We start from the raw sequence: 25,911 nt of genomic DNA, 5'->3' as shown, positions 1-25,911 counted from the left end.
AAAAGGAGAGAAATTACTCCAAAAGTTGTCCTCTGGTCTCTACATACACATGGCACATGCCACACACACAAAAACACACATTTATTCTTTCTCCTCCTTTCCCTATTAATAAGAATAAAGAAAAATTTAAAAGAGAAACAACAAAATTACTAATAGCTGAGCCAGATACAGGATCATAGTTAGTTCTGCCATTGGGAAGAATTTTATAATTTACCATTACTGAAAACTTTCTTTTCTATTAAGTACTGAATAAAACTGGTAAGACTTACTACTGAATGTTAGTGTTTCTAGACAAAGCAAATAAATGTAAATAAAAATATATGGCCCATTCTTTCTTTTCTTTTTCACTTGTTATCGCTTCTTTGTGAATTTCACATCTTGCACCTCAATCCCACTCATTTGCCTGTCCTCCATATCTGCCCGCCACCCTTGCAACTTCCCTGCCAAAAGAAAACAAAAAAACAAAGCAAAATAAAGTAAACATTTAAAAATTAAAAATAAAAACAAAACAGCCAGGGAGGTAGAGGCAGGTGGACCACTGTGAGTTCGAGGCAGGACAGTCAATGCTATGCAGAGAAACCCTGCCTTGAAAAAAAACCTATCCAATCAACCAACCAACCAACCAACCAAACAAACAAACCCCAAACTCCCATCTGGTCATGGAAGCTAAGATATGTCACAGTGTGTCACACAGTGTATGCTTTTGCACAAACAACTCTACTTGCAAGTGTTCGTTGCAATGAGCCATTGGTCTGGTTTGAGACCTCTGATCAATACTGGATCCTCACTGGGACTCCTGTCTGATATCCTGTTGCTGTCCTGTGTCATGGAGATCCAGCAGCTTTGAATCAGCAGGACTGGCTCCTTCACATGCTCTAGCAGTACATAGATGGGGTAGATGGGGCGGGCCACCTCAGATCCCTGGATCTGGGTGTAAGCTGAGTTGGTCCTGTGGCCCTCCACCAGGGTCAGCTCTCTCCATTTGCCCAGGAGAGGGGCAGAGATAGCTTCTCTCTCTTACCTCCTCAGGACCACACACAACTGGGCTGCCCAGGCAAGGTCTGAAGGGTGCTGCTCTCCTCAGTGCTGCGGCTGGAGAGGGGCAGGGCATTTCTCCTACCACAGGTGAGGGGCAGGGCCAGCTCAGCGCAGTGCTCAGGCCTGTGGTGAGTCTCAGGTGACAGTCCAGATCAGGGACATCTACCTGGCCTTTGATGGTACCACGGGCCTCAAACATCAACACAGACCTTGGCTGCTATAGGCCACCAGCAGCAGCATGAGCCTGGATGGCACGATGGCCTCAGGTGGCAGCACAGGTCACTCAGATCAGTATGCCCCCCCAGTGGCAGCATGGCTCTCAGGCATCCACATGGTCTCGGGTGGTTGTGCAGGGCCCTCAGATCTCCGCCTGTTCCTCTCTAGTTCCACCTCTCTCCTCAGTGCACTGTCTTCTTGGCTTCACTTTCTCTCCCATCTCTCCATCACATATTCACTCATCATAGTGGTGCCTGCCACAGGAGGGCGGGTGTCCAGGGAGGGGGGTGTGCTTGGATGTTGTACTTGCTATTTTTGTGTGTCAACTTGACACTAGAGCCATCACAGAGAAAGGAACCTCCGTTGAGGAAATGGCCCATGAGTTCCAGCCGTGGGACATTTTCTCAATTAGTGAGTCAGGGAAAGCAAGTCAGTAAGCAACACTCCTCCATCAGCTCCACAACAGTGTCTGCCTCCAGGTTCTAGCCTGTTTTAGCTCCTGTGACTTCCTCCAGCAATAACTGTGATCTGGAAGTGTAAGCCAAATAAACCGTTTCCTCCCCAATGTGCTTTTTTGGTTGTGGTGTGCAGCAATAGAAACCCTGACTAAGACAAACTGGTACCAGAGTAGTGGAATCTTGCTGTGAGGGACGCTGACCATGTTTTGGGAAGAATTGTGGAAGGACTTGGGAATTTGGGGCTAAAAGAACCATTGAGTGTTGAGAGCTTAGTGGAATGTGCCGTAGGAGCTTGGAAGAATATTGAGAGCATCCATCTTCTGATGGAGACCTGGCTTGTGAAATTTCAGAGGGAAGATTAGAGACCTTATCAGGGCCATTCCTATTTTGATTTACGATTCTGTGGTTCTGTTTAGCTGGGGCTGAACAATCAGCTGTGACCAACAAGATACCAGAACCACTAAAGTGAAACCTTTGCCTCACTGGGACAGTTAATGCTGGTCAGCAGGAGCTGAGAAGTTAGTGGAGATTAAGAAGAGACCAGCATCACTAAGGTGAAACCTTCTGGGAAATGTTTCCTGAGAGCACAGAGAAGCTGTGTTTCAGAGGCGGCCAAGGCTGTACCTTATGTTGGCAAACAGGCTTGGCACTGTGTAAGAGTCACCCAAGTTGTACCGGTTTTGAAGGCGTTAAGGAGTCATGGAGAGTGGCTGAGGCTTGGAGAGGCCAGGAGAGGCCAATGGTGAAGGTGCAGCCTCAGTGGCAATTGAAGGCCCATGACTGAAGGGGGTCGTGCAGAGAAGTTGAGGCTTGGCACCATGAAGAGAGCTTATGAGAGGCTACTGATGAAAGTGCAGCCCAGGTGCAGGAGAAGACCCTAGCATTTGGAGGTGCCAGTACCATGGGATGACCTCCAAGGACAGCAGCAGCAGTCGAGTGGAGACAGCTGGAGCCTAGAGACAAGCTGTGTGTACTGCAGAGGGAAGAGGTGGAGAAGTGACCCAAGCGCTTTGGGGGAGCCCAGAAGGTCGTGAGTGAGTCCCAGACATTGTACGGTTGGAGTTTGAATTTGATTTGATTTGATTTGTCACTGTGCCCTGAGTTTTCCCTCTTGAAGTAAGAAGGTATTTTTACTGGAGCCCACAGTTAAGAGACTTTGAATTGTAAAAGACTTTGGATTTTAAAAAGAGATTAGACACTTTAAAGGGACTGAAATTATAATGTGTTTGAATTTTTAAAGACTGTGGGACTTTTGAAGTCATTTGGGTCTTAGGGGTGAATAAGAAAGAAAAGGTTCTGGCTTACTAGTATTGTGTTTGTGTTTCAAGTTGACAAGAGGTCAGTTGTACTGACTTGTTTGTGTGTGTGTGTGTGTGTGTGTGTGTGTGTGTGTGTGTGTGTGTGTGTGAACTTGACACAAGCTGGAGTCATCACAGAGGAAGGAGCCTCAGTTGAGGAAATGCCTCCATGAGATCCAGCTATAGGGCATTTTCTCAATTAGTGATCAATGGGGGAGGGCCCAGCCACTTGAGGATGATGCCATCCCTGCGCTGGTGGTCCTGTGTTCTATAAGAAGACAGGCTGAGCAAGCCAGGGTTAACAAGCCAGTAGCAACACCCCTCCATGGCTCCTGCCTCCAGGTTCCATCTTGGTTTGAGTTCCTGTCCTAACATCCTCCAATGATGGGGTATGATCTGGAAGTATAAGCCAAATCAGCCCTTTCCTCCCCAATTTGGTTTTTGGTCACAGTGCTTCACTGCAGCAGTAAAAACCCCAACTAAGTCAGATGTCTTTCGCCTGGCCACTGTGGGGCTTTGGGGCCCAGCCCATTCTCTCTAAAATGCAAATGCAGCAAAAGGAAAAGGCTAGCCTCAGCCTCCATCGTGGTGTGTCACACAGCTATGGGTGAGTGCCCAGGACAGCCCAAGGTTCCCCTCTACTAGACAGCATCTTTCCTTCACTCCTGCCCTTCCTCGGTCTTCAGCATATCCTTGGCATGTTGTCTCCATTTCTCCCATCACAGCACTACTTCCTTTTGAAGACTGGGTGCCTGAGTGCCCACTGATCTCTTCCCCAGCCCTCTTGTCTTGAGAGCACTGTCCCTCCTGCCCCCACTGGCTTATACTACAACATGAGGCTTGTCCACACTTGTGTCTCTCCCCTGCTGGACCCGAGCTTCTGGAAGATGGAGTCATTACTAAAGGTCATCAATCCCCCATAAGCCCATATAGTTGGATAGTCAATACAGTTATATGAAAGTTAAGAGAATTGGAAGAAGTTGGCAAGTGTCCCTCCCCCACCCCACCCCACAGCCCGCCATGTGGACATGTAGAGCAATCAATCCCACAGAGTTCTTGGATGCTGTGTGAAAGTTGGAGCATCTTAAGTGGTGCAGTCAGTGTTTCTCAGCCTGGGCACTCTGACTGCTAGCCTAGGTAATTCTTGGCTGTTCTGTGCTTTGTAAGAAGTTCATCAGCATCCCTGACCTCTCCCCAGTACATGCCAGAAGCACCTTCTCCTCCCAAGACTCTAGCGACAGCTCCAGACATTGCCAACGTCCCTCAGGGACAGAACTGCCCCAGTGGAGAACCACTGATGTAGGAGCATAAGAAGAACTGAGACTTTGCCCAGTGAAGGTTCCATAAAATCTCCCCTTACTTCTATAGTCATCACATTTTAATATGATGTAAGGTAGTAACTTACATCTTCAGGCAAATATTTCACCTCCTGTCAAACTCCGTAAGTCTGAAAGGGGTTTGAGGTAAAGGGAACAGGGTAAGGTCTCACCCTTTCCAAATAAGAATATCTTGTTTGGGAGGACATAATTTTGAGGACAACACTAGTAAGTGTCTGAGGTCATACCAGGAAAACTAGAGGAAGAAGATGAAAATGAAGAAGCTGACATGAAAGGCACATATTTTAGATAAACTATGGTGCTGTGTACATCTGAGTCATATTTATAATTTCAGAAAAACTTTTCCTACACCATTTGACTCATTTGAGAAACTTTTCCACACCCTTCAAACCAGGAACTTTAGCTCACCAAGCCTTTTCCTCTGGCTTATTCCTTGAGCCTCACTGCTGGTGAGCCGTAAAAGTAGGTGCATTTACCTCCAAATCACAGGGCCTTTACTAACTTTTATGACTGGAAAAAACTCATTTGAATAGTGTGATGACACATTTACACACCAGGAAAGTCATACATGAAGGCAGCAGTACCAGGCTTAATGGAGGTAGGGTATGGAAGAGAGTGGTACCTGAGCCAGTCACTCAGGAAAACACACAGGAAGGGCATCCCTAGGATACTGTGAACCCCAGTGGCGTGGCATCCTGATACAAATGTCTCTCTCGTGTGCAGGGAGGTAGTTCCCAATATCATAGCCCATGGCTGGGGCCATCCGTCAGCCACAGAACATCCCACTAGCAGACAGAGCTGCGATGAAGCACATTTGTTCAAACATGGAAAATGCTGTTTGAAAACTCACCATCCTTGCTATCTTTGAAGCTATTACACTCTGTCATGTCAGGGAGCTGAGCCCAAGTGATGGGCAAGAGGCGATGATAGATTCACAGTACAGGGCCTGGGGGAGCCATGGGATTAGTTGTCACCCACCCTATCCCCAGTAAGGCAATAAAAGATTGATTTCTGAGGCAGGGACTGAGGCTTTATGTATTAATGACTACATAGGGATTTTCATTTCACATATCATGTACTGACAGTTGAAACTGGAGCTGTTATGTAAATCATTAGCACGATGTCTTGATGGGACTCTTTCTCATGGCATCATTAACATAGAGGCCTTCAGATCCATGGGGGAAAGTTGAGTAAAGAGCTCGGGGGACTTGTGTAGAGCCCTTCAGGTCAACACATCATATGAGGATGACTGTCATGGCTGCTGAGACCGCATGCTCACCTCCAGTGCAGTAACCCAACATGGCTGCACTCTCATGGACCAGTCAGTCAGCATGTTCAGATTTGGGGGGACAGCTGGGGTGTACTGATAAGAAAAGCAAAGACTAGCAGCAGCAAGCAGGTTGTTCCTCCACGTGTCTCTCTAACACTGGCAAAGGTAGCTTGCTTCAAAAGGGGAAGGTGGGATGTTATGAGCTGGTTTCATTAGACAGGGGCTACCACCACATGGGCAAGAGTACCAAGAGTGTTGGTGTCCGCTCGGATGCGTAGGCTCCCTTGGAAGAACTACTTCCCATGCTGACTTTGTTCTCCTAAACACAAGGCCAAAAAACCAGGCATCAAGGAAGACTTGGAATCTTGCCAGAAGCCACTTCAGGCAGTCACTGACAGCCACCTGAGCCCCTCTTTCCAGCCCTTGCTTTTCCCATGGGTCACAATACAATGACCTCACAGACTGGCTGGAAGAATGAGTTTAAACAGGGGCCCTTAGGCTGGAGTCACTGTGGGAACAGGCTTCAGGAGGGTTTGCGAAGCCTGGAGTTTTCATGAAGCATTTGTATGTATTTGCATGCGTCCTCTCGAGGAAGAGCCAGGCCCTGCCCTCGGCTGTAATTTCAAAGAATGTTGGCACTTTTACAGGGTTAAGGATCACTTCTTGGGACCGTGTGAAGGTGATTTGGAACTACAAGCATGCAGTTATGCTATGGCCATCAAGAACTTTGGAAGCCAAAGGGAACACAGAGGAACACTGGCTGTGTGGGACATGCAGAAGAAAAGAGAGAACGTGGCTCTTGGCTTTCTGCAGCCAACAGCAGCGTGTTGGATATGATGCTGAATGAGATCAGCAGGGAAAATGAAAGAGATAGCCAGCACATGGTCAGAAGACTTGAAATGCCCCGGAAACGTAGATGCTAGGAATGGATGACCAGCTGCAGTGAGGTTGGAATTGTGTGCAGTGTGTGAGTGACCTGCACGCTGCCTTCATGATGGCAGGGGAGGCGATTATGGAGAAGGAACGGTCAGGTTCAAGAGCTTTCCCAAGCTCCCCCTGCCCCTATCCCCACCCCTTCCCTCAGGACTGTGGAGGAAGCTGAGCTCAGGAGCAGATCCCTAGTCATACAGTCTATGTTGAATGCACTAACTGGTGCTGGTCCTTCAGCCTCTGCTCCACAGGCGGGGCTGAGGGGCTCAGCTAGTGAAGCACTGTGGGTAGAAGGGAACGGCTTCCTGTGACTCACATCTTTAGGCGGGAGGCTCTTCATTCTTGCCCTGAGACTCATAGGTAGCCTCCCCCACTTCCATCACTGAAGTCCCTCAGGTTGGGCCTCATGGGACCACACCCTAGTTACAGAAGACTAAGCAAAGCAGTGGAAAGTGAGAAACAAAGATGGGGGGAAATGTGTTCACTGTAGGAGAACTTTCCTAGCACCTTACCACTTCTTCTCTGACAAGATGGGTAGGGCCACAGTAACCCTGGCTGTGGAGAAGAGTCCCTGAGGTTCTGCAGAGACTCTGGTTCCATTGATTGACAAGGCTATCACTCCCCAGATCAGCAAGGTCCTCATCTAAGAAAGGGCGGTCTCTTCAGATATAAATTTTCTACTTTGTGATTCCTAGATTCCATATATATCCATAAATTCATGTTTATGTATACATAACCTGAAAATAGAATCAAACTGTCCGGGGAACAAAGAGGAGTCAGGGGAGTCAGGAGGGCTGAGCAGAGAGAAGAGAGGATGGCATTGAGAAGCTTGGCTTTTAATCTAATATGAATATGCCCTCATACAACACAATTTTGTTTATTTCATTTTGGTTTTCAAGACAGGGTTTCTCTGTCTAATCCTGGCTATCCTGGATCCCACTATGTAGACCAGGCTGGCCATCTGCCTCTGTCTCCCAAGTGCTGAGGTGTGAGTCACCACCGCTCTCAGCACAGCTTTTTTATTACTAAGTCTGTTTCAAGCAACCAGTATAGTGGGAATCATGTTGCATAACTTCTGAGGGTAATAGCTCATTAAGGGTTATGGGAGCTTTCTGCTTCAATAGCAACAATATTAAAGCTCTCTATGTGGGAGGCTGGTGTGTAGGGAGGAACACGCAGGTGCCCTGGCTGAGTGTCCCAGGTGAATGCGTGCCTTAGCTCAGGTGCCACGCGTGAGCTAAGTAACCATCTTAGAAGTGGATGCATCAGTTCCTTGTCGTATGAGTCCACCTCAGCCGGGTTCCAAGCAGCAAAGGTCAGGGCTGAGCCATTAATGCTTTGGTCTATCCAATCTCTTTACCCACAGGTCCCTTGAATGTCATAAAAGTGTTGTGGTATGCCACTAAGTTTAGGGTGGGTTTCCTACTTCTTTCTCACAATGCCCCCCCCCCAACTAATCCTTCCATTCCTTCATATAAAATTCCAAGTCCCAAATTCAGATGACTCATCCTAATCTCCCTACGCCTCACCTCTGCCTATGGCAGAACACTGCCTTTTCTTGTCCTTCACAAAATGAAGAGTTCCTTAGGGAAGCAACCCTGAGTCATTTTGTGTCTAGCATCCTGAGCTGTGTCTGCTACGATGAATCTAATCAGTGGCCTCTCTACCCCTGTGCTTCTGAGATAACGCACAGGCGAGATGGGAAGAGAGTGCCAAATTTGGTGTGCAGGTTAAGGTCGTATCCTTCTGGTGTGCTGGTTACCTGCACACTCCTGGGCTACGGTTTTGTTTGCTTTTCTTTTTGTTAACTGACATGAGCCAGAGTCATTTGGGAAGACAGGGCCTTACCTGAGAATAGGCTTGGGGGCAAGCCTGTGGAGCAGCTTCTTGATTGATGACTGATGTGTGAGGGATAAGCTCACTCTGGGTAAGTGGTCCTTGGCGCTGTGAGAAAGCAGGATGAGCAAGCCATAAGGAGTAAAGCAGGAAGCAGTACTCCTCCATGACCCCCACTTCAGTTCCTGTCTGAAGGTTTCTGTTTGAGTCCCTGCCTTCCCTTCATGATGAACTGCTACCTGGAAGAGTAGGATGAAATAAAGCCCTTTCTCCCCATGTAGCTTTTAGTTAGTGTTTTATCACAGCAATAGAAAACTCTCAGACAGTGAGGCATATCTGTCAAGTAACCACAGTGGTTTGAGTTTGCTAAAGCTGCCAGAACAAAATACCATGGACTGAGAGGCATAAACAACAAAATTGTTTTTCTCATTGTTCTGGGGGTTAGAAGTCCCACAGTGAGAGGTCAGTTGGTATTATATTTCCTGAGCCCCCTTTGCTTGGCCTGTGGATGCTCTTTGCTGCACATTCATATGGCCTTTCCTTTGAATGTGTGTATGCCTGGTGTTGCCTGGTTGCGTAATGAATGACTTCAACCATATTGGACTAGGGTTCTGCCCTTTGACCTCACTTAACTTTACCTCCTCAAAGGTTTTCTTTTTAAACATAGTCACATTGGAAGTTAATGTTCCAACATATGTGTTTAAAGTGGGTCAGGCATATAATCCAGTCCGTACATCAAGGGACACAGCAAGTTCTCATTTGTCCTCTGTGCTTACAGATAAAATCCAACAATAGTCTAGAGTCCTGCTTACTAGGGATTCATTTATTGCTCTCCACTCACATTGGCCACTTGATTTAGGGGTTACCCTCCACCTAAGATGGAAAGATGTTGGCCACAAAGAAGACAAGATGTCTCTGGGGCCAACCAATTCTAGGCTGCAATTTGTTATGAAAAGTAGAAAAGTACATGCTAAGGCATGAGCAGACTCTAAGGATCAGACAGGGTGAGCAAAACTGGGCATCCTCACTAGCAATTTCCCAGCTTGAGGAAATCTGAAAGAGAAAACTGTTCAATGTTGTATAAAGCTGTTGTCCATCACTACAGTAATGAACGGACATACTGTGGAAAATGCTGAAGAAAGCTGTTCACTGCCTGACACCGACCTGAGTGACTCTGGTATTATCAGAAGCATGTCAGAGAGTCTGGAGAACATAAAACCTGCAGAATTTTAAAAATTAAACTTACCAGAGATTGTTTTAAAAAAAAAAGAGAGAGAGAAGAAACAAGCAACAATCCTAATTCCACTCATAAACATTGTCCTGCCACTGGCTCCAGGCTTATGCTGTCCTTACTCTCATATCCCTTCAAAGAGGTGACAGAAGACAGTGACAACTTGTCCCGCTCCAGAGCCAATGACACTATTTCCATGTATATGGCTTTTATTAGATTTCTAGTGCCCAAGAAAACCTCAAGCAAATCTTCATTGGCATCACTGTCAGCTCAGAAAACACTGCTGATTGCACAGCAATGCACACATGTCACTTACCTTCAGAGGTGTTCTTTGGTCACACACCATCATTACAGAGGCTGATGGAGGATGTCAAAACAGACTGGGAAGGAAGTTGTTACAAGCAATCAAAGGGTGATTGAAGAAAATGATGGCGCTAGGGTGATAAAGAGCACTCTTCAAAATTCCCCTATTCTAATTATAGAAATGCGCTTTTCATCACTTTTATTGTTTTATATGATATTCCCCCAGAGAGTGTGAAAGGGAAGAGGGGATGAATAGGAGAGGGAGCAAGGGAGAGAGAAGACTGATTTGGGACTATTTTTTTTTTTTTACGCCCATACCTATGACCTGCAGTTGCTGAAGGAAGACAGGCATAGTGCAAATATTCTGGTCCTATATCTGCCCTCTGCTACTTCAAGTACACCGATCTTGCAATTTTTGCTTCTTGTTGTCAGCTGGTCTTTTCACATGATCTCATTGTCAGGCCAGGCTCCTCCCTACCCCTCCTACCCTTCAATTTCACAACTCTGGGGTGTAATGCATTGTATCGCCAATACATGCTGTACAGGAGTCAGTCACATGGCACATTTACACAGTCACCACCCTCCCTTGGAACCATTTCTGAAAGGTATCTCTGCTGCTACTTGCAACTGTTAAGAATCTCTTCTTGGTCTGTGAGAAGTGTGGTACACACTGGGCACTATAAAGCCCTTAAGCTATCTTTCTTGAATTGCCCGAAGGTGGAGAGATTTTCACCAACAGTCCTTGTGTTTTGACATGAAGACCAATACCCTCTCCGATGCTATTCTTCACAAAGCAGCGATCCATTTACAGAAGAGAAAACAACTCCCCGGACCAGAGAACAAATTTTGCTTTCGCCATAAGTTTCACTACACTCTCTCTTCTCTGCTGCTTCACTTCAGGAAAGATGGATACTAACTATCTTCATGAGTCAGACTCACAGCTGAGCACCTGCTAGAAAATAAAAACAATATTTCCCCATGTCACATTACATAGTGGCACCCAATGTCTGCATACGGTTGCCAATGCTCACTCATTTGCCAAAAGGACTGTAAAGGCCAGGGATAAGGAAAAGCAATGGCTGAAGACATTTCCAAATGCTAGCACATGAAGACAGTAACGTGAACTCGATAACTCAGAGATTAATAAAGGGGATTATGTTTGTCTCCAGCAAAACAAAGTAACAGAGGCAGGAAGTTCTGAGTTGTTTTCTTAAGATACAGTCACTTCAGTGTTGGGCACGGAGTTCAGTCTGGTCTGTGCTAATAAAGGAGAATCAATAAGTTCAATATCACTGGCCTAAGCGTAAAAGAAAAACTCATGTCATGAGTCGATAATGTCCAGCATGAGAAAAGGTAGGGTGTGACAATGAAGCTTCTTGCCTAGTTGACATATAAGGTAATAGAGATCAAGATGCTATTGACCTACAGATGACAAAAGACTGCCTGGCCTTCAAGCCAAACATAAGATGTGTTAACCTTTTCAATGAACTCTGCTGTATCTACACTGTAACTTCAAGTGTGTTTCTGTACAAGACCAATGTCCCATTTCCCTTAAATGGGAAACACAGATGTCACAGTACCCGAGGGAACAGCCATACTGATATGCTGCCCAGCTTTCTGGTTCCGTTCCCAGGACTTGGTGCGGTCCTTGAAGGGAAAAAGAAAAGGGGGCTGTGCATGACCTTGGTCATGGCACTAGGAGGTGACACCACCCTCAAAGCAGAGGTGGCACCATCCTCAAAGCAGTGCGATCCCATTTGAGAACTGGCAATTACAACCTAGCCGACACTGGCTTTTTGTATGAATTCCTATAGCCTTTATTTGAAAAATCAAGAGAATTTTAATTAAAGGTTTCCACAAAAGTTTGAATAATCAACTGGGTGAATTGAACGAAAATCTTTTCTGGAAAAATACAATCTCAGTTGGCTTCTTCTATCCATAAAAGTCCAAGAACACATGCTCACATAAAAACACATTCCGAAGCTGGTAATGGTGGCACATGGCTTTATCCCAGCACTAGGGAGGCAGAGGTGGGTAGATCTCTGAGTTCAAGGCCAGCTTGGTCTACAGAGTGGGTTCCAGGACAGTCAAGGCTACACAAAGAGAACCTGTCTAGAAAAACAAAACAATAAAAAACCACACCTCCCTCCTTCTGTCAAGCAAGTAAAGCCTCAAGAGTGAGACTCCATAAAAACAGGTTGCAAAACTAGACCTAGATATAGGACATAAGATAAGCAATTTTTTTCTTTTTTCTTTTCTTTCTTTCTTTTTTTTTTTTGAGACTGGGTTAGTGTATCTCAGGCTGGCCTGGCCTTGGATTTACTAGGTAGCCAAGGATGACCTTGAAATCCTGATCCTCCTGCCTCTATATCCCAAGTCCTGAAATTATAGGTGTGATCCCATACCAGTTTACACCTAGGTATTAAAGCCAGAGCTTTGTGCACGTGAGGCAAACACCGTATCAACTGAACTACAGCTCCAGTCTGCTGTGTTTTACAGAAAAGTTTGTGAGCAGAGAAAAAAGGAGAAATCCTGTTTATTGTCAAAACTACTGAATAAAAACTATAGGTGCCTGCCTATAGTCCCAGCTACTCCAAGGCTGAGGCAGGAGGGTTATTTGAACCCAGAATTTGAAGGTCAGCTTGGATGATATAAGACTGCGTTCCCAAAAGACAAATCAAAACGAAAACCAAAGGCAGCCTTATGGAAAGACACATGTAGGGATCACAAAGGTTGCCGGTGTAAGCAGAAAAATTATGAAACCAGATGCAGGAAGGACCAAGATCCAAGCAGCAGCAAAAAGCTGAAATGAGTTGAAGTCCTTGACAGGTTTCACACACGCAGTCTTGCTCCCCCCACCCCGTACTCTACCTTACCTGTCTTCTTTATCTCGCCGAAACCACTCTTCCCAACAAGTCCCCCTTCTGCTTTGGTTTGGTTTTGTTTTGTTTTCTTTGGGTTTTTTTTTTTTTTCTTTCTTTCTTTAAGTAGGGCTGCCTGAATGAGAATGGATGAGAGCTTTTGTTTTGTCTTTTTTTTGTTTTGTCTTGCTTGAGTATGGGCAACTTACCAGTGTTTTCAGCACTGAAGAAACAAGTGACATCCCTCCTTCCAGTCCCCATGAACTGTGAACTCTCAGGAAGAGGTGGGGCCTCATGAGCCCTTTCCTCTTCCCTGATGAAATGATGAATCTAATCTTGCACAGGCTTGCTGGGTTCATGAATGCGTTCTCCATGGCCATGGCATGACCGGAAGACAGTTTTACACCAGTCCTTCTCAACCTCTGACTCATAATCTGTCTACCCTTCTTTTCCACAGTGTCCCCTGAGCCTTGGCGGAGGGTGGTAGTGGCATCATAGATGTCCCATTTAGGGCCATGCACTCCATTTTCTGTACTTTCACCAATTATTTTTATAGACAGTGCACTGCAAAAAGAAGCTTATTTGGTGAAAGCTGAGAGTTTTCACTAATCTGCAGAAAGGTGGGTATTTAGAGGGGATTTCCAGTTAGCAAAGCACTAACAGTAGGCTCCTTTCTGTAGCCTGTGACCAGCCCAACCACAGGTTATAGTTCCAAACTGGTTATAAACCAGGCTTATAGCTCCAAACATGGGTTCCCTTTTGTGGAGGGGCTTAGATCCAATTAGAAAGTGACTGGTTACTCTAGAACATTTGTGCCACTATTGCACCAATTGGTGTGCCTTTCCAGGCTGCTCAGCATTGCAGCTCCCAGCTAGGTCAGCCTGCTGACTTCTTCTGTAGCAGCCTCCAATGCACTTACCATAAATACGATAGCTATCTAAGAAGGGAGCTAGCTTGCTTTCTCCATATCCTTTGACTGTGTGTGGTGTCTTCACCAACAAACTCTTACCATCAACTTTTGGTAGGCAACCAAGAACAATGGTAATTGTTGGCATTACTTCGGAGGCTCCTGGGACCTCAAGGGGCAGTATCACACACCTGGCACTGAGACTTTTGCCCAAAAACTTATGGCTTCTGGAAGAAGCATTACCCCCTGTGTAGGGGCATTGTTTAGAAATAAGTATGAAAGTGCAGGACCTAAGACTTAATATGGGAAATTATTTTTTAAAAGGAATAGAAAGACTACAATATTTCATTTTTATAAGACATAAATAACTTTCCATAGGACCCCCTAAAGGATTTTAAGATCCTCTCCAGGTCTGCCTACACACTCTCTTTTATTCCATAATGTATTCTCCATACATTTCAAGCTGCTTTATTGCCCCTTGTTGAATATTTGTCCTCAGATGAGGATGGACCTTTTTTTTTTTTGTCAGCAGACAGAGCACAGAGATGACGTCCAGATAGTTCTGGGATAAGGATCACAGTCAATTTCAGACAGACACTTGGAAGACCGTGTGACACATGGAGACTATATTGCCATTCCTATCTGTACTGCCTAGTCTCCTAGGCCAAGAGTTGCTAGTTATAAAGGGTTGATCAGCCTCTCTGTGCCTCTGTCTTCTCATCTGTAGAAGGAAACTGATACAGCTAGTTCCTAGGGCTCTGGTGACGAGTAAGTGACATGACCTTGGCAAGGCACTGTGCCCCTTATAACTAGGAATATTAGCTGTCACTGTTTCCGTTAGCCCATGGTGCTGTGGTACCACCCTGCCATGGGAAGCTTCATTCTTTGTGCTTGTTTGTTTGTTCCACTCATTCTTCTGGTGCTATCTCTGTGCTGCCCTGGAGAGTCCCACTGACCCCTTGTGACACCTTTGGCCTCTTTCTCTGTCTACTGCTACTCACATAAGCCATCTTACAGAACTGGCATCTCTACATATTCTGAGCAAAGTGGCCGTGACTTTGGGTGGGGGGCAGATACAACAGAGCGGCCCAAATCCTTGCTGCTGTCTTGTTTGCCTGCTGTGAATGCCTGACCCTTTCCTTTCCCATTATCGGGTTTGTAATGGCGTACGGAAGGCAGCTGCTGCCCCTAGACCTGTTAGCCAGATGTCATGCCATCTACACTGGAAACCCAAGTCTGCCTTTAAACTTCAAGAACAAAGCAGGGGCCCAGCTCTTCCACCAGGCAGGGAGGGCCCCAGGCCTTTTCATTGATGTCTTTCTGATAATGGAGGGACATCCCTCTGTGACCTGTAGGACACTCTGATCCTAGGCTGAGTCGTCTAGAGGAGTGTAATACGCCCACTTTTAGATACACTTAGATAAGGTGGGAGACTGGAGGCTGAATTACCTCCTGGAGGGTGCCAGGGCTAAATATCCAAAGACCAAGGAAGACGGCTGAGACAAAACCTTCACCACAGTTCCAGAAAATTCAGAACTCTAATGAGAACTGTATGGTGAAGCCATGGTACTGAGCTTGGACAAAGTTTCTGGCACACCTTTAATGGCTGTACTCAGACAGTGCATGAACTTTCAGTTGTCTTCAACAAATAGCTGGCGACTTTCATACTACTAAGGCCAGAAGAATACAAAATAAGAGTTTGTAAAGATTTGGGGTTGATATGCAGTCAGTGTGTGAACACTGAATTGGGGCACATGCCCTCGGACTCAGTGAGATGCCTCATCCTGTGCCCTAGCAACACCATGTGGACTTAGTTCTTAGAAGGGTAAGGATGGCTGCAGGAGCCCTAGGTATCTAAGGACCATGGACAATTAAGAGTATGACTGTGAAGTTAAAGCTGGGGCATTTAGAGCATCAGAGCTGAGAACCATAGGCTGTACACAAGTGCAGTTTAGAGCATTAAATCAGAAATGGTTGGTTGCTCTGAGATCCGTTCAGTGGCAAAGCATTTGACCAGCAGGTCTGAGGTCCAATCCCTGATGGTAGGAAAAAAAACAAAAAACAAAACAGGAGTAGTTAGAAAACCACTTTTAAAGGCTTTCAAACTATACGTAAATTCTTAAGTATAACACTGAAAGTGGTAACATTTCTGTTCTGTGCACTATATTCAGGCCATGGATGGAATAAACAAACAATTGCTTTTGCCCCAAGATGATTTGTAAAAATAAGAATCCGATGACAGTAACTATTATTGGCTTAGAACTCACACTATGTAGGCCACAAAAAATTTAAGACTCAAATCAAATGTTCATGGCTATACTTCTCTTCCTGGGTGGAAACAACTTCATGGGGGATTGTAGGCGTGTCTAAACACACTAAGTGGATGGGTGTGGTTGGCTGCAGGGTCTCTCTGGCTAAAAGTATTACCAGGGGTTCCACAGAGATGGTTTTCTAGGAATCATTTCGGATGAGGCAGGGAAAATTTCAACATCCTTTGATACTCCCGAGTGCTAGCAGCCCGAGAGAGGGCAGAACAGCCTCCCTACTGGATTGTGGGTCTGGGGGCCCTACTCAGGTCTAATGTTGGGTGCATATAGGGTGCTGGCTTGGCCAGCAGTCAGTATTTCCCTGACACAAATGCTCCCGCTGAGGTCTATGTTGGAATTTTCCTGAGTTCAGCTTCAAGGTAAAGAAAGTACAGTGATGGGAACAGGACAATTCTGGACACTCTTGATTATCTTCACTTTTATCTTGTGCCAAAGGGTATATGTGAGGCAGTTTCATTACAGCAAAGCAAAAGTGACCTGAGTAAGAAAAGTTGAAATTGTCTCCTCCCATAATACTCATATATAGGGCTCTTCATTTCTACTTGGTACTTGTGCCTAGGAAACAAACTAGCTATAAGGCATCTTTAAATAAGAGATGTAGTAGCCATTAGTATCACCAGTTCTTTTAAGTATAATTCAATTTTGTAAATTATCAACATTTATTGACATAGTTTTATTTAGTTTATTATAGACGTCAGAGAAAAGTTTTTAAAAACATTGCATTTTTAACCAATTAATAAGACATAAACAATTCTCAGCATGATGGTACATACCTGTAATTCCAGAAGTTTGGAGGCTGAGGCAGGAAGATCATGAGTTCAAGGCCAGCCTGGGCTACACAGCAGAACTTGTCTCAAAGGAACTAATATCCTACATACGGACCAGTCAATTATTAATTTTTGCCCTGTTTTCCTGCTGTTGTTACGTCACTATAGTCTTTGTGAGACAGGGCCTCATAGTTCAGACTGGCCAATAACTCAAGATGGCCGTGCACTCACCACCATCCTCCTGCTTCAGCTTCAACCACCAGGATAACAGGCACATGTCACTATCCCTAGTTATATTTTAATTTTCCATTACATGGAAGGACAAGGATATGATCTGACCCATGACAGAAGCACTATCAAGGCCAGTGATGTGACTCAGTGGGTGGGAACAATGGCTGTGCAAGCCTGAGGACCAGATTCCACAGCGGAAGCAGAGAACTGAATCCCAAGAGTTGTCCTCTGACCTCTACTCACACCACGGCACAGGCACACTCAAGAACCCTCATCATACTGCTGCACACACTAAATTAAAAAAGAAAGGCACTACTATTAAAGTTTAATTTTTATGATTCATAATGATTCATTAAAAATATTTACTTATGTCATCCTAAAAGTGATGTAGCAATAGATATGTACTATTATAACATCTCAAGCCAGAAAAACTACGTAAGGTTATGTATGTATTTATAGTAACTTAAAATGGTAGGTCAATAAAGATTTTGTAGTCATAAAAAATAATAACCCTAAAATTATGTTTTAAACGTATGTTTTTAATATTCTGGTTATTTTACAAATACCGAAAACATCTACTCAAATTTGTAATTATTTAGGATTCTAACCTAAATATGTGCAAGAGATACATAGTTTTCCCCCTATTTAATTTAGGAAACATTAGCAGATGTTCTGATTGAATCTGGAGGGCACACATAGATTAGGCCGTGCCTGGGGCTGTTCAAGCAGTAGATTTTTTTTTCTAGCTTACCAGAATACACATCTCAGTTTCTATATTAAGTATTGTATACTACATGGAAAAAGAAAATGATTTCAATTTTGAGGTCCTTGCAAATGAAGCTTAATCCTCAAATACATTATTTTAAAGTCTGGTAATAGTGGGTGGAAAGGTTTTCAGAAACCCTGCTTTCAATAAGTAGAAAGGAGTCACTTGAATTTTGGCAGTGATCTTAATTCCCTAGAAATGTAAGGCTCTGGATAGAAACTTACGACTGGAGAACTCCTTTGCTTCAAGAAGATGGAGGACAGAGAGATCTCTCTAGATTAATGTGCTAGGCTGCACCGAGCTCGCCTGGGAGATGGAGACAGTGCTGGCAGCGAGGCAGGGCCAGATGCTCACATTGTCAGCAAATAAATCTACTGACAGCATTAATCCTCCTCACACGGAGAGGAGGGGAGAGGAAAGAAGAGGAAAGGCTTCACTATCCTAAGTTAACATGTCTAATTGCTGAGTTTGACTTACTTAAAACTACAAGACCTATTTTTAACTATAACACTAACTATGGTAATGAGGTATTAAAATTTTAAATGGCAAATGAAGTCAATCTGTCTCATCATTATCTTTACATTGATTGACTGAGAGGGTCTCTATATGTAGCCCTAAATGTAGCCTCAAATGTGCCATGTAGGCCAGGTTGGCTTTGAACTTGCAGTGATCCTCCTGCCTCTACTTTCCTGGTATTGTAAGCACAGGTGTGTGCTATCATGCCTGGCTTCTTTCATTCTTTTCTTAATTAAAAACAATTCAAAGAACAGACTGGAGACATGGCTCGGCGGAACAACAACACAGGAGAAGAACAACTCCCCATTGTTCTCAGGCTCACTTGCACAACACGCACAATGCTGGAAAGAAAGAAGAAAGGACACATACTTAAAGAAGATGGTTGTCCTGGGGTATTGTGAGACAAGCTAGCAATGCTCATGGGCAAGTAAATGTGTTTAACACCGCGTTGTGCTTTCCAGATTTGTGGAACTGAATATCTGAACTGACTTCCATTTAGCCTTCCGTTTAGTCTTTAAACATATTAATCCAGGTGTAATGCCCAGGCTGGTGGTGCTTCAGAACGACTCCCTGCAGGAATAATTTTATTGCATTTCTTTTATCACCCTAGAACACTTCCCAAGTATTCTGTATTCACAAGTCTCAGAAGACAATAAGCATCACCATTACAAAAATAAACAGACGTTCAAATACATGCTATTATGAGATTAAAGTTTATGATAATTCAATGATCTGCCAATGATTAAAATTATTTAAACCAAAATTCTACTATTGAATTAAAACAATAAAATCTCATTGTTCTCAGGCTCAAAGCTGTGGGTGTTTTAGGGATGAATATTGATTTGCCTTAACCACTGTTTTTTTTTCTGGAGAGTTGTAGATTCCCAATCAATGACCACTTAGAAGGATCTTAATGCCCTGGGAGTGGGTGTTAAATGGGTCACTGTGGCAGGTGGGGGGCAGGTCTCATTGTCTACTGTCTTCACTTAGGCACAAGGGACTAAATATGGCAAGACCACTCTATTTAACTTGTGGTAAGTAGATGTGAAATGCTGGGCCACAAGCAATGTACGCAGTGCAAACACAAATCCCCTGAGAGTCTCTTTAAGACTTCAGGCTGGGGATATAGCTCAGTGAGGAGTGATGGCTTAGCATGTGCAAGGGCTGGGGGAGAGGAGGAGAGAGGACAGCAGAGAGGAGAGGAGGGGAGGGGAGAAGAAGGGAGGGGAGAGGAGGGAAGAGGATGGAAGGGGAAAGGCAGAATGGAGAAGAGAAAAAGAACAGCAGAGGAGAGGAGGAAAGGGAAGAGGAGAGCAAGGGAGGTGAGAGGAGGGGACAGTTCAGTCAGTAGGCTTGGGTGTGAGGACTGACACTGCATTTCTAACAACGTGCCAAGCAGGTGCTGATCTTCCTGGAAGCCGACTTTGAGCAGTAAAAGGCTGGCACACTGATCACACTCTGTCTGGAAATGAACTGTGTAAGCCAGAAGTTGAAGCCCAGGTTCTTTCATTCAGTCTGATGTTACACAGTTATGCAAATAGAAATTTAACCAAGTCAGCTGTTATCTACTTAGATAAGCTATATAAATCTGGACCAGGTGACGTGTCAGGTCTCCTCAGCACCATAAAATATAAAGATCTGAAGATAACCCTTACTTTAACTTCAGCATTGTCTTTTATATTTCCCTTCATAAACAGCGAAGACCATAAAGTTTTATTGCACAGCATCACTCCAGGATCTCCCTGCTTAGCTGTACTTGCGTTCTTTGAGTCAGGATGATAACTTCTCACTCTTCCTCCATAATTCATAGAACACTTTTCAGATCTGTGCTCCTATAAGGAGAGTTCTTATCTATAGCCGTCTACAGGATCATGCATTTCCCAGATGAACTGCAGCTCCTACTATCTCAAATTATTCAGAGGGGTTATAATATTCCTGAGTAGCGATGATCCTATAATTAGAGCCATGCTTACCAAATGCACTCCTGCCAACACGTCAAGGGCTGGCAATGGTTTCAAATTGCAGTTAGCAGGAGAAAAAACAATCCTTTCCCTACTCTGAATAGATTTTTAATCTGATGCCTATTATTTATTCCCGACACAAAGATCTTCATTAGAACTTCATTAGCTCGTCTGGAATTCTCATTGTCGGCCAGCTGCTGTTGCATCCTTAGCCTTCCCATTCCACAATACCCAGCACAGCCTTGCCAGGGAGATGCTCCCAAGTTTTAGCAAAGCACATGTCACTTCCAGCTAAAAGCATGCTCTGGCCCTTACTCAGCAACACCTCCACTCAATGAAGTGAGTCTTTCCTCATCACCTCCCATCTATATTATGTCTGCATATGCTTTATTCTATTATACAATTCTTGAGGATCTATAATATGCCTTTTTTCTTTTTCTTTTTCCTAGTTCTAACCATGCTTTTTCATCATAGTTTACACATTTGGTGAAGAAACATTGTATAGCTTTAGGATTATCCTGCCATTCAAGATGCTCAGAAACTTCAGAAATCTAAAATTAATTATTATTTTAAAATTATTTATTATTTTTTGTGTGTATGTGTTTTGTAAAGGCCTATGTCTGTGTATCAACTAGGTTGAGTGCCCCTGGAGGTAAGAAGAGAGCATCAGGTCCTGAGGCAGTTATAGATGATTGTGAGGTACAATGTGACAACAGGAACCAAATCAGAGTCCTCTGCAAGAACAGCAAGTGCTCTTAATTGCTGAGCCATGTCTCTATTGCTTCACTACTTTCTATTATTATTATTATTATTATTATTATTATTATTATTATTATTATTATTATTATTATTAGTTTTTTGAGACAGGGCTTCTCTGTGTAATAGCCTTGGCTGTCTTTGACTCTATTTGTAGACCAGGCTGGCCTTGAACTCACAGAGAACTACCTGTCTCTGCCTCCCATAAAGGTATGCATCACCATGTCCAGCTTCTCCACTGCTTTCTTAACATTCCTGACACTCTTTCATGCTGAGTTGTCCCTGGAGCCAGGCAGTGGTGCATGCCTTTAATCCCAGCAGGTGGAATCAAAAAACCAAAAACTAAAAACCAAAACCAAAACCAAACAAAAACAAAAACAAAAAAAATGAAGAGTTCACCACTGGGATAATCAAAGAGTCAAAGAGATGTGTTTTAACCTCTAGGTCACAAGTTCTTGTGCTACTTTTAAGGGTTTCTTTCTTCAAATACATATTCCTATAGCTTAATCTAAACTATTCAGATGGTGTAGGTTAAGCTAAATGTAAATACCACTTTTCTGTTCATGCTTCTCTGATACTTTTGTAGCATATAACACAATCTCATGACAGACTATGCTTCCATTCTGAGTTAGAGTTATTCACTGTAAAGCAAGGGCGTATCGACAAACCAAGAAACCAGGCTTTGCCGTGGCCATCATTGTATCAGTTCAGAAAACCTTACATATGGCTTTCCTTATCGACCTGTATTCATAATAAAAATAAAGAAACTCATTGTGTGCCCGTGACTCCTGCAAGGAGGGCTGCAACTGCAAGACAGTGAGAACGCACGGCTAGCCTGACAACAGAGATCGCTGTCTAAGATAGCCTGTGCCTGTGCTCACTTCACCATCCGCCTTATGTCACAGCCATTCATAATTCAACACGCAAACAAGAGTTCGGAACAAGGAGATCTCCTGCAGTGGTCCCTGGTGGGTTATACAAGAGGACACCAAGGAACGGGAACACCGATGAACGCTTATTTTAATAGATGCATTTATATTAGAGTTAACTAGAAAAAGTGTAATTAGCAAAGGACCTTTGCTACTTTATAGTTATTCTTCCCTGAATAAACCTTCCTTTGTAGACAAACTCAAGTTTGGAAAGGGGGTGCACTAAAGAAGGAACAATGCTAATTAGCAACAGTGTAGGTGCTGCTGACAGCCACCACCATGGAAGCTTCGGGGGGTTTTAGGGCTGGAATTAAGTCCAACTTCTGTCATTAAGTAAACTTAGTCCTTCAGCCCAGTCACGAGCTCTTCATCTACTTCTAATCTGCAGAGGTGGCTAGAGTGACCTTTCCTCTTATGTGGTGCTGTGCTCTTTTGCAATGCCCTTATGAAGAGTAGCAACCTCTGCAAACAAGGAAAACATCGTAATCTTTAACAGGGAGATGCCTTACCTAAAGCAGCCAGAACTCAGAGACCCAGTGTGGAATTATTTTAAGGTGAAAACACCCTCACTAAGCCTTAGAAAGGCTGGAGACAACTTTGACTTTGTTTAGTGATGTTAACTCTTTTATGCAGTGGTAAGGATGCCAGGTACCATTGGTTTCTCTCATCAATACTGCAGCAAAAGAGATAATTTCAAGTCTATAATCATGCGTGTTACTAGTATTCCTATATGAGAAGGGGAAAGTTGAATGGTCATGATACATTTGGCGGAGGATGAAGTCTTTTTTTTTTTTTCCTTCAAAAAAATATAAAGACAAACACAGTCCAACAGATGAGCGCTGGCCTGAGGTAAAAACAGCCGGACGAGCGGGAAGCCCTAAAGTAACTTCAAATCGCAGATCTTATTTCCCATTCTCACCCCAAGAATAGAAACTGTTAATCAGTTACCCATTTCCAGGGATAATCAATGAATCCAAATTAGCCTTATGTTCTTTTTGCTAAGCAGTCTTGTGTCAGTTCTCTTCCCAGTGGCTGGAGAATGCAAGCTCAGTAGAACTCAGCTATGTGCCAGAAAGTGTTCAGTGTAGACAATATCCACCAAGAAACATTTTCATGGTCATGTGTTCTGTTTTCTATTTTCAAATGATATTCATAATTTGAGAATCAAACCACTTTTCCCTGAATGGGAATCACCATCATTTTGTAGCAGGTCCCCAGCCTCACACCGCACAGTCTTCTAAAAGGCTGTCTGTCTACCGTCACTTCTGACCCATCCTACGAAGCACTCTGATAACCATGTAGGCTGAGGGAAAGGAGAATTCCATGATATTAGCTCTGCAAATATTTGGAGTAAATATTTTGGAAATTAGGTAAGGACTTTCTTTTTCTATTTGGAATATTTATCACATCTATTTAGTTCAATAAACAAATGAAAAAAATGACAATAAAACCAATATAATCTTTTTGTGGAGATAATCTGCGGAGATATCTGTGGAAATAATGGAAGAAAGAAAGAAAGAAGGAAGGTAGAAGGGAGAACGGAAGGTAGCAAATGAGGGAGGAAAAGGAAAAAACTCTAGGAGGCCTTTACCTGTGGTCTCTAGACATAAAACACATACATGAACGCAGAGATCAGCTCTCTGGAGTACCAATTTCATTATCTGTTACCATTTCCAAGGCTCTTTGAAAAATGTGGCTCCACACTCCTAGCCTTTTACCCTTGTTAAATGTATCTACAGATGCGTTCGTTTCCTGGCACCCCATCACAGAGAGTCTCTGCTATGCTGTGAAGGGTGTGTGCACCGTGGGTGGAACAGCCCCGAAGCAGGTCCTCATTGCTGACTCAGCCTCCTGCGAAGGATGGCTGTCAACCTCTGCCTGGCCTCAGTTACAGAAGATGCTCGGCCGGGAGGATGCGGCCGGGGAAGGGAGGGAAGTCCGGAACTGCCAACCTTCTTGAGCTTATCTGAGGTTGGGGAAGTCGTGGGTTTCGGCAGTCCACGCAGGCTGGGCATGTTGGTGCCTTGTCCACAGTTCTGTCTCATGCTGCTTTGCTCCTGGTGATTACTGACTGCCGAGGCAGGGTAGGTTAGGGCGCCCTTGTTAAGGGAACAGGGCAAGCTTCCTCCGCCCCTCCTGAGCTCCCGGAGCTGTTCTCTGGCTTGACTCAAAGCCTCTGTCAGTTCAAAGCGTTCTTCACACTCTCTACGCACTGTTTCCTGGAGGAAAGTGTTCTGAAAAGAGATGAGGAAAAAGCACCCCTGGCTTTAAACAGTTTATGTAACTGGACAGTTACTGACAATTTACATCAGAACTGAGCTGAAGGTCAGAGGCTGTATTCTCTGTCTCTTTACTACTTTACCACATGAGACAGAGAAGTGAAAAATAGTGTGTGAGGCTGGAAAGAATGCCAACACAACGATTCGTTCAACCCTTGCCGTTTGTGAGTGAGGTGGAGTGACCTGTCCAGGGTTCCACAGATGCTATAGTAGGATTGGGATAAGACTCTAGGCCTGCTAATGCCTACATCAGTCAGATTTCAATTTTCTTACCTCATGTTTTAGACAGTGTGTTCTGATAGCCACTAATATCTGTAAAATGTCATCTTGTGGTATTTTATAAAGAAGGAATAGGCCAATACATGAGGCCAACTGGTAAAATTACGAGACTGAAAAGAATAACAACATATCAGCCACAGCATTTAAACAGTAATATTAGTGATCACGCACTTTTAGTAGAACTTAAATATATACCATGTGCTGTTCTTTAGGGTAGTATCCTCCCATAAAGAACATTTCCTTTTCCTTCCAGCAGAAATCTCATCCAGCTGCTACAGGCTGTGGGGGATGTGTGTCTGCATTAGTCAATGCCTCATTACTGTGAAGACTACCTGAGGCAATTAACTTGAAGGGGAATACATTTATTTTGGCTCATTGATTCTGGAGGTAACAGTCTAATATGAGACAGCTCCTTTGTGTTGGGACCTGGAGAAGGTGGCATATCCCAGCAAGAGTGTGTGGTAAAGCCAGTCCATAGAGTGTGGCAGTCTGCCAGGATGCCACCACCTGCTTTGGTCATACACCTCCAGTGATGGAGGACTTCCCACCAGACCAGCATCTCAAAGGCTCCAGCACTTTCCAGAAGCACCACCTGGGGACTAATCTGCAACACATGATTGGCAGGATCATCCACATACAAAGTCTAGCCCAGCCTCTTAGTGAGCAAGCCTGCAGCTCATGACGCTGAACAGAACTGGGTTTTATGTAGCTAATCAAATCTGAACCCAAGAGTGGATGCTATGTGCTTTTAAAAGGAGGGGATTTTTGATAGAATAATCTGGAGAAAGTGGACTCTCATTCAGTAGAGATATATTGATACAAATGTGAGCTTTAAATGTGACTGGAGCTGGCCATGTGGTACACACGTCTGTAATCCCAGTACTCTGGGAGGCAGAGACAGGTAGATCCCTGTGAGTTCAGAGTCAGCCTGGTCTACAAAGTGAGTCTAGGACTGTTACACAGAGAAACCCTGTCTTGAAAAACAAAACAAACAAACAAAATATGATTGGACTAAGGCTCCATCAAAGTCTGAGGTTCTGCATTTCTTTTTAAGCTGAAGAATGACCCATTTTCACAAATGGATCCTCACAATTCTTTTAAAGGCCATAGTAAACCTCAGGTCTTGGATCTTCCCAATATCTGGATATTACAAAATGCCATCCTCAGGCATAATATAACCATCTTAATCAGAGCAGCTGTGCTTGCCCACTCTAGACTGTCATAAGAGTAGGCCAACTGACATTACCTCATAGGAGGAAGTAAAGAGGGTCATTAGACTCTCATCTGACATTCCATCCTCTCCTTCACCCCATTAGCTCTGAGTTAGTGTGTGTGTGTGTGTACACTTCATGTATGAAGCTTTTGAGAAGTTGTCACCCATACTGGAGTGGACCTTTTTGGAGATGCAGCTGATT

At 44.1% G+C, this 25,911-nt stretch overlaps 1 protein-coding gene across 5 annotated transcripts in view; it reads right to left on the bottom strand.

The window, feature by feature from the left end:
• Positions 1-16,681: 16,681 nt before the first annotated feature.
• Positions 16,682-25,911, bottom strand: part of LEKR1 (leucine, glutamate and lysine rich 1) — a 158,542-nt gene continuing 149,312 nt past the window's right edge. For all 5 annotated transcript variants that reach the window (XM_084768792.1, XM_084768793.1, XM_084768796.1 and 2 more), the window contains one exon: positions 16,682-24,172. In XM_084768792.1, coding sequence (XP_084624918.1) covers positions 23,771-24,172 — 402 coding nt within the window. In that variant the 3' untranslated portion in view covers positions 16,682-23,770. The remainder of the gene's footprint in view (positions 24,173-25,911) is intronic.

This window comes from Acomys minous (genome assembly GCF_964271855.1).
Source record: "Acomys minous genome assembly, chromosome: 19".
Lineage (NCBI taxonomy): Eukaryota > Metazoa > Chordata > Mammalia > Rodentia > Muridae > Acomys > Acomys minous.
This window is presented reverse-complemented; position numbering and strand designations above follow the sequence as displayed.